This window comes from Aotus nancymaae, unplaced genomic scaffold (genome assembly GCF_030222135.1).
Source record: "Aotus nancymaae isolate 86718 unplaced genomic scaffold, 86718_ANA_hifiasm-v0.15.2.pri h1tg000053l, whole genome shotgun sequence".
Taxonomy (NCBI): Eukaryota; Metazoa; Chordata; class Mammalia; order Primates; family Aotidae; genus Aotus; species Aotus nancymaae.
This window is the reverse complement of record NW_026988467.1, coordinates 23,865,924-23,879,585: the sequence shown is the minus strand read 5'-3', so window position 1 is coordinate 23,879,585 and position 13,662 is coordinate 23,865,924. Positions and strand designations below refer to the sequence as shown.

The 13,662-nt window shown below is 51.6% G+C and overlaps 1 protein-coding gene across 3 annotated transcripts in view; it reads right to left on the bottom strand.

Annotated features, from left to right (window-relative positions):
* Positions 1 to 855: 855 nt before the first annotated feature.
* The window catches only part of WDTC1 (WD and tetratricopeptide repeats 1), an 80,158-nt gene continuing 67,351 nt past the window's right edge, over positions 856 to 13,662 (bottom strand). For all 3 annotated transcript variants that reach the window (XM_012439789.3, XM_064363529.1, XM_012439788.3), the window contains 9 exons: positions 13,189 to 13,283; positions 12,676 to 12,791; positions 10,913 to 10,988; positions 10,222 to 10,330; positions 9,305 to 9,478; positions 5,955 to 6,190; positions 3,740 to 3,914; positions 2,304 to 2,496; positions 856 to 1,314 (listed from right to left, as the gene is read on the bottom strand). In XM_012439789.3, the coding sequence (XP_012295212.1) occupies positions 1,117 to 1,314; positions 2,304 to 2,496; positions 3,740 to 3,914; positions 5,955 to 6,190; positions 9,305 to 9,478; positions 10,222 to 10,330; positions 10,913 to 10,988; positions 12,676 to 12,791; positions 13,189 to 13,283 (1,372 nt within the window). In that variant the 3' untranslated portion in view covers positions 856 to 1,116. The remainder of the gene's footprint in view (positions 1,315 to 2,303; positions 2,497 to 3,739; positions 3,915 to 5,954; positions 6,191 to 9,304; positions 9,479 to 10,221; positions 10,331 to 10,912; positions 10,989 to 12,675; positions 12,792 to 13,188; positions 13,284 to 13,662) is intronic.

Sequence of the window (13,662 nt, the reverse complement as noted above, 5' to 3'; positions counted from 1 at the left end):
GCTAACAGCCAGGGGGCAGAGGGGAGGGAGGCCTGGTGAGTGGTGGGTTGATCGCTGCATCCAGTGTAAAGCTTGGGGCTGCTGGGGAGGAAGGGAGGGGCTGAGTAAGGGACTTTCCAATCTGAGTGGCTCAGGAGACCCACCCCTCTACCCTCAGAGCAGCAGGGGACAGAGAAAAGCCATCACTTCTTTGGTCTTTGTGGCGGCTCAGCATGTGGGTGGGAAGGAGGGCAGAAAGGGCAGAGACGGGCCCTTAGCAGGAAGCGCCACCTCAGCAAAGTAGGCCTGGCTGGGAGCTCTGGCAGAAAGGTCACAGTGAGGCTGAGGAGCGCCCAAGAGGAGAATGGCCGTAGTGCAGAAGTGCTGGCATGGATGGGTGGGGTAGGGTGCAGTGCCCCACCCTCTGCCAGGGCCCTTGGGAAAGACAGAGCCCCCAGAGGTGGCCAGTGAGAGTAGGTGCAGGGCCAGAGCTAGTGACCAGGAGAGGAGCGAGGCTGCTCCACTGCGACTTCAGCAGGTGGCCTGGTCTTGCCTACTCCAAGGCTCCCATCCTTCCTACTCCAGGGCTCCCATCCTTCCTTTTGCTTCCTCTCTAACACTGGTGGCTTTGGAGGGAGGGTGGGACCCATCCTTTTTCAAAACCTTTCCTGAAGACCACAGGGGAGCTAGCCTTGCAGGCTAGGGAGCAAGAGTGGCAACAGGCCAAGGCGAGCCCTTACCAACTGGGAATCCCACTCCCTCTCCTGCTGCCAGCTGAAGGGCAGGACAGTCCCTGAAGACAGTTCAGCTTGTTCCTCCCCACCTGAGGCAGAAGGGGTTTTGAGGCAGGCCAGAGCCCTCCAGAGACATGGAAGCAGGAGGTGGGGGGGGCATATGGAAAAGTGTCCCTTCCTGCTCTTTTGCTCAGGGCTGGGGATAGTCAGGGGACAATCAGCCCAAGAGTCTCAAAGCCAGCAAGTTGTAGCAACCTCCACCCCCAATGCCAAACTAACAAACAAAACAGGGGAAAGGAAAAAATGGCGGGTGGGGAAGACAAATCAAAACAGAACCCCTGACCTCCTGCCCAGGGCAGAGGGTCCAGCCAGTAGCAGGGGTTGGAGACCAGAGCTGGAGGGTCTAGCTGGGCCGGCACTGCACCTGGCCCTCGGAGCTGTCCTCATCATCAGAGGCCCCGGCACCCCCACTGCTCAGGCCCGTGATCCGGTAGCCCATGTTGAGCAGCATCACCTCCAACGGGTCCGCATTCATGCGTCGCTGGTTGGCCTGTGAAGCACCCTCCATATCTTCCACGACTCGGCCTGTGAGGTCTTCACTCTGTGGTGGAGAAAGGGGCAACACATGTGGGGCTCAAGGAGGAGGAGACACCAGGATACATGCATAGGGTCGTGGGAGGGAAATACCCAGACTAAACTATCTATTGGGGGAGGTACAGGTACATTCAAGGAGGTGTATATGAGTGGAGGGGAACACACAATCTTGGTTACATATTGTTGGTGCTCACAGTGGAATATATGTGGGGGGACATGCCACATCAGGATATACAGGCAGCTCATAACATGCTGGGATATACATGGGGGACAGTACACACCAGGGTATGTTGGACACACATACTGGGATACCTGGGGCAAAGGGCAGATACAACTCCCCCACCCCCTTCTGTTTTGTTGCCTTAACAACTCTTCCTTCATCTTTCTTTCTCCTCTCCCCTCAAGGGGAATCCTATAGGGGTCCCCTCTTTAAAAGTCACAGCTGGGAATCAGACATACTACTTGACTTTTGTTTTGCTAGTTGGGAAGAGGGAGGCAGTAGGGCAGAGGGGAAGGGGAGGCACCAAGTCAGCTTCCCTGGCTACCCACACTGGGAGTGGAGGGGACTACACTGTTCTAAGCGTCCTTGTGGGCCGGACACTTCACAGGCATCGCTTCTTTACTCGTCACCACAACCTTTCAAGGTGGTGCTGTGATTCCCATTCCCAATGTACAGATGATTAAAAGCCTGGGTCAGAGATGGTGAAGTCTCTCAGCAGTGAGTGAGGAGACTGGATTCAAACTTAGGCCTACTGGATGCCAAAGCCTGCATAGTTCCCTTGTGACCAGGGCCTCTGCACAGCTTCTGGTGAACTGCCACTGCATTTGGAGCTTCCAGAACCTGAGGACACAGCCTTGGGCCCCAGGAGAACAGCTTACTCTTCTTAGCAGCTTCCTCATTTCTCTTCCAAGCCCTAGCAGGCTCCCTAGGAGGCTTTCCACAGAGTCCCTGCCCACCTCTCTGCTTGGCTTTGGCCACCATGCCTGCACCCTCACCTCTGGTCGGGGGTTCCAGAGCCGCACAACAGGATCGATGCCGCTGGTGGCCAGGAAGCAGTAGCTGGGGTGTGGCTGCAGGCAGTTGACAATAGACTCATCCCCTTGGAGCACACGGACCAGGTTGGTCGTCTCCTTTTCCCAGATGAAGAAGGAGCCATCGTCAGAGCCACTGACGATATACTGAGCGTTGCTGGCAGGGGGGCAAAGGGCAGGGAGGTCAGGTGGGGTACTGTCCTACAGCCTCAAGTAGAGGCTGCATGGCCTAGGTAAAGGGGGAATAAAAGTCTACAGCCACTCAGTCCCCCACACGCTGGGGTCTGCACTTGACCCAGAACTCCATGTACATAGCAATCCTCTCCAGACTGCAGAGCCCTGGTCACTGTTCTCTTAAACCCAGGGCCAGCGACTGCCTGGATTTCTCCAAGGCGGTCTCCCCCAAAGTTCACTGTTACCTCCTTGGGCCAGGACCATCTTACATCTCTCAGGTCTCTAAAATACCCTGTTCTAAGCCTTCCCTGAGCAATCTCAGGCTTCTGACATCCAGACTCCCAAATCCTAAAGGACACCTCTAGGATACTACAGCCCCTCACACACCATTGACATTTAGAGGGCATCTTGATGGAGAGAGTCTTTTTTTTCTTAGAGATAGGATCTCTAAGTACTGGCTGGAGTGCAGTGGTATGATCATGGCTCACTGTGGCCTTAATTGGTCCTCCCATATCAGCCTCCTGAATAGCTGGGACTACAGGTGTATGTCACCACACCCAGATAATTTTTAAATTTTTTTGTAGAGATAGGGGTCTATGCTGTCCAGGCTGGTCTCAAACTCCTGGGCTCAAGCAGTCCTACTGCTTCAGCCTTCCCAAGTGCTGGGATTACAGGCGTGAGCCACTGTGCCCAGCCTATGGAGAGATTCTTGATTCATGTTCATGTGTCTCACCTACCCAAAGAAAGTGCAGCTACAAATGAGGGGTGGGGGTGATGGTGTCTGAAACACAGAGTTTGTCTCTTAGTACCCAGGGCAGTTTTAAGCACACAACAGATGTGCCAAGATTCCCAGCCTTGGAGGGCTGCTGCCTCATACTCCCAAGCAGAGGGAGGCTCCTTGAATGCAGATAAAGAAACCAAGCTCTGGACCATGCAGACAGAGGGAGAAGGAGGTAGGAGATAAAGAAGTAGTCCAGGCACTGTGCTGGAGGTTCTATTTGGATTATATTCTTAGTCCCTGTTATGGCCTCATAAATGGGTATGGTAGGTTGGTCACTTCATAGATGAAAAACCTGAAGCTGACAAAGGTGAAGCCATTTGCCCAAGGGTACAGAGGCAGAGCAGGGATTTGAGATTCTTCTCTAAAACCATTATGCCCCAACACTCCCCACTCAATCTCCTGCTGCCAACTGGGCTGCCCCCTCCTTCTCTTCAGGGCATCAGACCTGCCAAAGAAATTGGCCTCCTTGATATCCGTGGTGGTGTTACAGTGGCCACAGTAGCGGAACTGATAGTCGTAGCTTCGCTCCCGCAGCACCATTTCATCCTCTGAGATGGAATCCTTGCGGCTTGTGCTTCGGAGGCGGACTGGGCCACCGCCACCAGGTCCCTTCTTCTCCTCTGGGGGCAGATATCCAGAAAATATAAGAGTCTTGTTCCTTTCTCTCCTTCCCTATTTTCCCCACCCATGGCTGTTTTCAGTCCAAAGTCTGACAACATAGAGCTACCTGCCTCCACCCTTATCCTGGAAAATTAGGGAAAGGTTGTGAGGAAGATACATCTTTGAATCCAGCCTCTGAGGATGTTCAAGAGGAGAACTTTGATGCCTTCTCTTTGATGCCTCCTGGTTCAGGTCCCTAAATGAGGGCCTGGAAGCCCCAAGGATGCAGAGACTCAAGGTCTGTTTCTGTGGAGGTGAGAGGCAGGGCAGGGTACAGAGTAAGGCACTAGCAAAGACAGAATGGGTGCCTTTTTTTAAAAATTATTTGTTTTGAGACGGAGTCTCACTCTGTCACCCAGGCTGGAATGCAGAGATGCAATCTCAGCTCACTGCAACCTCTGCCTCCCAGGTTCAAGCGATTCTCATGCCTCAGCCTCCTGAGTAGCTGAGACTACGGGCGTGTGCCACCACGCCAGACTAATTTTTGTATTTTTAGTAGGGACAGTGTTTCACTATGTTGGGCAAGCTGGTCTTGAACTCCTGACCTCAGGTGATCCACCTGCGTTAGCCTCCCAAAATGCTGGGATTACAAGCATGAGCCACTGTGCTCGCCCTGGGTGACTTTTACAAACAGATTCATAGTGCTTAAGGCAGTAAGGATCATGCCCTTACCCTCTGGAAGACAAGTTATTAGGGTCCCAAATGAGACACTGATCAGTTAAGTGACAGGCAAAAATCACACAAGTTTTCTCAGTTCCTTAAAAGTGACTCACTCCTGCCTGCTTCAGGGCCTTGGAGTATGATGGTCTGTATGCCAGGAGCTCTGCATCTCCCACAACTATACTTTGTTGTTGTTGTTGTTTGAGACAGGATTTTGCGCTGTCACCCAGGCTGGAGTGCAGTGATGTGATAATGGCTCACTGTAGCCTTGACCTCCTGGGCTCAAGTGATGCTCCTGCCTCAGCTTCCCAAGGAGCTGGGACTACAAGTGTGTGCCACCACCACTGGCTAATTTTTTAAATTTTTCTTTTGTTGAGATGGAGTCTTTCTATGTTGTCCTGGCTGATACTGAACTCCTGGCCTCAAGCAATTTTCCCACCTTGGTCTCCCAAAGTGCTGGGATTATTAGTGTGAACCATTGTGCTAAGCCACACAGCTATATTTTATATCTAGTTAATGCTTCCTTTGGATCCTTTAGATCTTAGCTTAAATGTTTCTTCCTAGAGAACCCCAGAATGCTATTAAGCTCCCCCCAAAACCTATACCATTCAGGTCCCCTTGGCACTTGTCATACTTTTTGTTTCTCTTTTATCACTTGGTTCCTTCAGTAGGCTGCAAATGCCATAAACACAGAAATTCCATGTGACTTAGTCACAGCTCTGTTCCCAGGACCCAGCACAGTGCCTGGCACATGGCAGGTTTCTGATAACTATTCATTAAACAAATGAATTGATCACATGGCTGGTAAATGGCAAAGGAGAGAGGTGAAGATCCATGTCTGCCTCCCATGAATTCACTGTTCATGTTTACAGACAACACGCCAACGGCCCAGTTCATTCTCCAGCACACTGAGGTAAGGTGGGCAGGGCTTCGTGCTCTTTGTGTACTAGTACACTTGGAACAAACACAACGACCAGTTCTGCCTCTCAGATGCCCACGCGGAACCACCAGGGCCCTGTTTGAGCAGGTGAGAATGCCTAGCGGGAGTCTTACTGAGCTTAGCTTCCTCCTATCCTGGACACCAGGCACTCCCCCAGTGCTTTCAACATGCCATTTAAACATGCTGATTCTCAACAGAAATGCTCAACGGGAGGTGTTGGCCTGTCTCCTTTTCAGACAAGGAAACAGAGAGAGATCAAGTAACTGCCCCAAGGTTGCATAGTTTCTGAGTCAACAGCTGAACCCAGGCCTCTCCAATCCCAGAACCATGACCTCTCCAGAATGTCATGCAGCACCTCAAAGAGAAACAGTAACAGCACCCCTCCTCAGTGCCCACTCACCACCATCATTTTTGGAGAAGAGGGCAGCTGTGATGTCGCGGCCCAATGCATCACAGGCGCTGCTGTGGGCCTGCTCCGGAAACTTCCCTTTGAAGTCATCCAGGCACTCCAGGGCTTCAGCCACATACTTGAGCTCAAAGAGGCAGCGGGCCAGGCGAAAATGTGCCTTCAGGTGGCATGGGTTTAGGGAGATGGCCTTGAGGCAGTCCCTCAGGGCATCATAGTGGTCACCATCCCTGGGAAGGCAGGGAAGAGTGGCTCGGAGGTGGAGCAAGGGGTAAGCGAGGGGTCCCCACTCAGTTTCCTCTGCTTCCTGTGGTCACCCCAGCCCACCGCTGACAAGTCTCATGGCAAGGGGACTTGGGGATGAAGACAATCCTGGCTCAACCCAGGCCTCCCCCATCAGGAGACAGTATGTTAAGGAGCAAGCCAGGAAACCCTAAGGTCTTGAGGGTGGCAAAAGCTGGTGTCAGGCTGCCCTCTGCTGGGCACAGAGTGCAACTGCATACTGGCTCACCCCAGGCACCCGCAGCTCTGCAGCAGAAGGCCTGGCACCTTGCCCACCACAGGCTCCCCAAGCCTTCCTTCTCTCTTCCTCCATCCACCTCCTCAAATCACCCCCAGCTAGCCTTCAAAGCCATGTCCAAGGCAGGGGGCCCTCAAAGACAGTTCTGTGGTCTGGGGAAGCCAGAAGTGCCAGGCTGGGGACGAAGGGTCTGACCAGCAGGCAGCAAGCCCTCAGCCAGACCCCCCTCTGTCCTGGCTGACTGATCCACAGCAGCTGTGGCCTCTACCTCCTGGGGCTGGAGGATGGGGCCTGACAGTCTGGCAGAGTCAGCTCTCTGGAAGCTGATGGTGAGGGGGGTTGTGCACACCAGGAGCTCCAAATCGTCCCCACTCACTTCTCCAACCTCCTAAAGCATGGATGAAGGGAAGTGGGAGTGCTTTTGATGAGGAAGTGGGGAAAGAGGAAGTGAAAGGAGGTCAGAGAAGCCCCTCCTTCTCCCACCCTGTGCCAGAATATAGGAAGCACACTCCTCCAGCACCCACAGACCTGTCCTCGCCTCTTGTCTGGAGAGCAAGATGGGCCACAGGAGCTGCTTCTTCAGAAACCATTGTTTTTTTCTTTTTTTCCAGCTGGGCTGGGGTAGGCCTAGGACCCAACTATGCCAAGCAGCAGTAAGAGGCACTCCCTAGAGCTAATGGCCCCTCCACCAAAGGCATGGCTCACAACAATCCAGCATGGCTAAAGCAGGCCTGACATGGGAAGATCCTTCCTGAGCCTCCTTCTCCTGCAGCACTCAGAGGGAGCACCCAGTCCTCGGAGCAGCCATGCTTAGACCAGGAACCAGCAACTCAGCCCATGTGGGGGCAGGCAGGAAACAGAGCTGCTTCAATGGCGTGGCCTGCGTCAGGATGAGTGGCTGTGACGAAGGAGCAGGCACTGTTTGGAAACCCAATTACTGTCTGCAAGGTGCCCCTCTGAGCTCCTGGGGAGAGCCAGACCAGAGGCCAGCCAGGAGCCAGAGGGTGACAGCTCCCACTGCATCCAGGAGCAGATGGCAGCCCTGGGGAGACTGGCCTAGGACAGAATGTGACATTCTAGGGGTCACTGGCAGGCATGTGGGATGGGGGTAGACAGCAGGCTGGCCCCAGGGCTCACCCTTCCTAGACTCGCTGCCAGATCAATCTCCCTGAAAGGACAGCCCTCGGCACATCCCTCTCCTGCTCAGAACTCTCCAGTAGCTGCCCATCATGCACTGAATCGAGGCCAACGTCACCACTCTGCATTCCAAGCCCTCCCTAGGCCGGCCCCAGGCTACCTCACAGACTCATCTCCTGCCAGTCCCTTTCCGAACCCTCTGCTCCAGCCAAATGGATTTGCTGTTCTGCAAACAAGCTCTCAGGCAGTCCCCCGCCCCCACGCCTTTGTTCACACCATTTCATCTCCCTGGAATGTCCTTCCCCCACAGGCCCCTCCTCTCCTTCATCTCCTGTCTAAGCCTGCCTACACTTAAAGCCCATTCAGACACCATGTCTTTCTGATGCTTCCCTGCTCCCCAGCTAAAGCGACCCAACTTTTCTTGATGCCCACAGCCCTTTACCTGACCATTCACAAGATTCACTGCTTCCTGCCTCTTTAATGCTGAACTACGTCCACCACTTTACCCCGTCCAGAGGCTGGGTGGTCAAGCACAGGAACTCAGAGTGACAGAACTTTGTGTTCCTAGTACTTAGCACATAGTAGGAGCACAGAGAACATGCTAAGGGCACATATGGATTAGGAAATCACCAACCTCTCTTAGCGAGAATGCAGGAGTAAAGCTGAGCTCTCAGCCTACAACCTGGATGAGGACTACTGAGTTCTACCCAACTGTTGGACAGAGAGGTAAATCAGCTCAGGATTCTCCCAAAACAGTCATCTTCTGGGTTTGGCTGCCACCTGAGCCCCTGGCCAACTCCTGATGCTTCAGCTAAGGTGGGGGGATAGCATCTTCCCCACCCCCACCTAGCACTACCATCCTGCTGACTTGGGTGGGTTTCTTAAGCTTCCCTCTCTGGCCTGCCTAGTTGCAGCCAGACGATGGCACACCAGCTGGCCTGTCTGTCTGGGCAGAGCCGACGGATGCCAGACGGAGCAGAAATGGCTGTGGGCCCAGCTCTATCCATCCTCAGTCCTGGCCCTGGCTGGGGGGTGTGTGGGGGGGTCTGTATGTCTGCTTGCCTGCTGGTGCTGCAGGCAGAAGGGCTGGGGGCCCTGATGGTCTCCAAAGATGAGGGGTTCTTTAGGATATGGATCTATTTCTTTATTACCAGGCACCATACTCTAGTGTGACCCATAGCCAGCTTTGGATCTCCGGGATCTGGTTTGTATTCAGTCCAAAGGGTCTAAGTACACAGAAAGCAAGCCTTAATGGGGCAAGGGACTGCAGAATATTTTAGACACATACTTACTGAATTCACCAAACACCTCATTTCCACTTAGCAAGATTCCACTGCTCTTCAAAGTCCAATTCTCTAACAGTTGGGACTAACAATCCTCAACTCCTACTTCCCCAGGGGCCACAGCAACTTTATAATAATATGCCATGTAGGAACTAGCTTTGAACATGCTCCACATAACTGTGAGCTTCCTTAGTGCTTGAGACTTCCTGATTAATGGGTCAGGCCCCTGCCCACCATTAGCCTGGAGGTGGGGAGGAGAGGCCAAGAAGCCCTAAGAGGCAGCAGTATGTTTTTGCCACCTTCCCTGGACGCCTTGGCAACTTGGCTCCATCAGGCCCCTGCCTTTTGGTCCAGTCGCTTTGTCCCTTATCCTGACCCGTGTCCCCCCTGCAGTGGCCACTCACCACTTGCGCTTCATGTAGGCTGCTGCTCGGTTTCCATAAAGCATGGCATTGTGAGGGGCCCTCTGCACAGCCTTGCTGTAAAGCTGAATGGCTTGGGTCCACTGCTGGCAGGCAAAAGCCTCATTGGCTTGCTGTTTCACACGTTCCAGGTATGGGGGTAGCTCTACTTGGGGGCTGCAGAGGAAATACAGCCAAGTCAGAGCAGTCAAAGAAGGTCAGAGCAGCCCCTCAGGGAGTCTGTAACATGGCCTGAAGGCCACCCAGGTTTTCTTGGCCCCTAGAATCTGACTGCCATCTGGAAGAGGGGATCACTGCCTTGGCCTGGGCTATTACCTATTGCTGTGATAGGGAATAGGTGCCACTACAAATACTCTCAGTCAGTGAAAAGAAGAAGGGCAGAAATGAAGCTGTACTTAAACTCCTGGGCATGACAGTAGCTGACACCACCTGCCTCCATGCTGAGCTGAACTTTATGACCACTTGAGTCCCTCCTATGGATCGCTGTCTAGAGAATTCTATTTCTCTCAAGGCTAGGGAATTTGAGTGCCTTTGTATTCAAAGCCCAGCAGAGTGCCTGGCAGAGAATAGAGGCAAGGATCTGCTATAGGATGGGGAATAATATATGGGAAAATCCATTCATATGCAGCCCTTTTTTGGAGAGAGCTCAGTGCTAAGAGGCAGCTAGCCCCTGGGTCCTGACCCAGTTACTGGTACCAAGAGACTAAAGCTTCAGTCTGAGCATGACTAGTGTTCTGCCAGGCAGAGGGCCACTGGAAACACTAGCCACCCTCCTTGGTCCTTTCTCTCTGGGATGCATGACTAGGTGTGGGTCAGGAAGATTTACAGGCTATGTCCCTCCCTCCAGCCTATATGGTATAACTGGGGCTTGGAGGGCTGGACAAGGCAGTTGACCTTACCTGATGTGTCCCCTACTCTCTGGCAGCCGGAAGCCATTGCTATGAAGGTGCAGGCCATTGGACACACCGTTGGACACACCGTTGGTGGACATCTTGCCATTCTGGACTTCTGGCAGGAGATAGAGAGAAAGTGAAAGCAACAACTCAGGAAGAGGTCCCATTTCTTCTTGGCAGCCCTCCAGCTTCCACCATGGGGTCTGATGGTTCCATTGTGGGATTATTCTCCCAGAATAAGATCCATTCCCAGAAAGCAAGTTCTGACATAAAGAAAAGCCTATGCGCCCTCTGCTGGCTTGCGAGGGACACAACTTCACCGTGGCATTACTCAGCTGGGGCTGGGGGTGGGAATGGAGTGAGAAGGTGCCTAAATCAAGTGTAGGCCCCAGGAAGAAGTCAGTGAGAAGACTGAGCCAAGATACAAAAGGGAGGGGAACTACTTCAGGTTCTCAAGAGCCAAGCCATGGAAGGAGCCTGTCTTTTCAGAGGGAAGCAAAAAGGGCAGTGATGAAAAGCTCTTGAAGAGATCTCTGCTCTACTGTCATCTTTCTTACTGCATAGACAGGGTTATTTCAGAGACCCGCTCTTTTTGGAGGATCACAGTCCAGAGTAAGGGACAGGCTTCTCAGCAGGTGTAGCACACACTGAAGCTCCCCTACACCGCCTCAGCAAGATACCCTAAGGGAGAACTTACCCCCTGAGGAGTGGCATTTTCTAGGCAAGAGGAAGGTGTATGGCCGCTGCTTGTAAGTCAAATCAAACAAATAGACCTAGAGTTGAGGGGGCAAAAAAAGAGACAAAGGCTGTGAGGAAAGGATGTGGTTGGACCAGTAACCAGGCCTTGGTGGCTTCTCAAGAACCTAGCTAGGTCTTGGAACACAGTGAGTGTTGAGCATGGAACCATCAAGCTACCCCAGGAGGTGTCTTCCGCAAACCTCAGGCTGGAAAATCTTCCTAGCTCTGGCATTCAGGGTGGGCTTTCTGATCTACCCAAAGCCCTGCTTGAAATACTGTCATTAATTAGAATCACATTTGGTTGGGCATGGTGGCATAGCCTGTAATTCTAGCACTTTAGGAGGCCAAGGTGGGAGGGTGGTCACTTGAGCCCAGGAGTTTGAGACCAGTCTGGGCAACATGGCGAAACCCTGTCTTTACAAAAAATACAAAAATTAGCCAGGTGTGGTGGTGTGTGCCTGTGGTCCTAGCCACTCAGGAGGTTGAGGTGGGAGGATCACTTGAGCCTGGGATGTCAAGGCTGCAGTGAGCCAAGATCGCACCACTGCACTCCAGCCTGGGTGACAGAGTGAGACCCTGTCTCAAAAAAAAAAAAAAAAAAAAAAAGAAGAAGACCGGGCACAGTGGCTTATGCCTATAATCCCAGCACTTTGGGAGGCCGAGGTGGGTGGATCACCTGAGTTCGGGAATTCAAGACAAGCTTGACCAATGGTGAAACTCGTTTCTACTAAAAATACAAAATTAGCCGGGTGTGGTGGCACATGCCTGTAATCCCAGCTACTTGGGAGGCTGAGGCATAATTGCTTAAACCTGGGAGGCGGAGGTTGCAGTGAGTCGAGATTATGCCAGGCACTTCAGCCTGGGCAACAAGAGTGAAACTCTGTCTCAAAAAAAAAAAATCACACATCATAGGTTTAAGGTGAAGAAGTCCTCAAAGGTCACAAAGCCAAATGTCTCATTTTACATTTACCCTAGCACTACCCTGAGCTTTTAATGAGTCCTCAGAAAGGTGCAGGAATGTCTGGCTTATCCTCATCTATTCTGCTTCCCATTTCCTTTGTATGTATTCAGGCCTTGTCTTGTAATGTCATTAACTGTTTCATTTGCCATGTCTCCTATCAGCCTGAGGATGAATCATATTTCCCATTTGTCTTTCTTATGTTTATAATAATGCTAGTCTCAGAGTAAGTGCTCCGTGTTGGTAAATAAACATATGCCAGGCTTATGAAGTACCCAGAGAACACCCAAACAGAAAGTTTAGCAACCCATTATTATCAAAGAACACTTCCCAAAGCTGGCCCTAACCCACAGCTTGCTCTGAGCTGCATGCTCTGAGCCCCAGGGATTTCCTCCTAGGAAAATAGCAGATGAGGAAACTGAGGCTCAGAAAAATAAAGAGATTTGCTCAAAGTCACAGTAAACACCTAGTAAACAGCAGGCCAGTATTTGAACAGAAGTCTGTCAATTCCAAAGTCTATATTCTTAACCAAAATACCATACTATCATATTTCTATCTATATCATTAAAGAAAAAATGAAATAAAAAGACTGAGCTAGGACACCTTTCTGGGAACTACAATGATACCACATCACCCCCACATTTCACTGTAACATCATTTGCCATAAGGCTCTTGTGTCTTGTTTGCCTCAGCAGTGAATGTAAGGTACACGGCCCTGGCTGCTAGAATGGTGATAGGGTAGAGCCACCTTATGCTGTGCATACCTGTTCCCCTCCCATGTTGACTAGCAGCTCTGTGCCATTGGGGCTGAAGGTCACATAGGTGGCAACCAGCACTCTCAAACGGTTGTTGTAGTCAGGAAGCTTCACTGGCAGATGACCTATAGGGAATAGCCCAGTCATACTAGGGTCCCAGTCCCCCTGAAAGGGACATGAGATTGTGTGAAGTCAGACATATCAAAAATGATACCAATCAACTTTATCATAAAAGCAGCTACAAGTGTTGAGCCCTTGCTATATGCACTGGGATAATTGCTTTATATACTTTATCGCATTTAGTCATTATGACCTAATTTTACTTAACCTTAATGAGTTTCTTTTCTGTAATGTGCTGAAGGTCACATAGCTTGTCAGTGGTAGAGCTGGGATTAAAACCCAGGTCTGCCTGACCCTAAAACCCTTGCTCTTGATCACCATGCCATGCTGTCTCCCTGCACTGCCCCCAAAAGAGTCAGCATCTAGCCATAAGTTTGGGGCCAGAGCTGTGCTGAGTCCTACCTGCTACGTAATATTGGGCTGCACCATCTGGAAGGGGTTTCTGCCGGTCACAGAAGGTGTGCACACCTGCTGAAGGGCTCTGCTTCATGCTCTTTCTGGTGGGAAGGAAAATCATAGGTTAAAGTCCCAGCACTGCCCCTGGTTAGACCAGACCACACTCACTAGAAGAAAACTTATATTTGTATCTGAGAAACAGGAGGTATTTTTCTTCCTTACCTAAGCAACCCTAAAGGCCCACCAACTAGACAGCTATACAGTGCTTTACCAAGTAGGTCCTATAAGCTCTCTGGGTCCTCATGATCACCTTATCTTTCCCATTTTACAAACAAGCAAGCTAAGGCTCAAGACCCACTCCAAGACATGCAGTGTGTGTGGGGCAGCAGTGGTTACCAAGCCCATGAATGAAAGTAAAGCAGGTCAGACATTCCTGCATCCATCACAAGAATCATGGAAAGCCCAGGCTGGAGAGGCAAC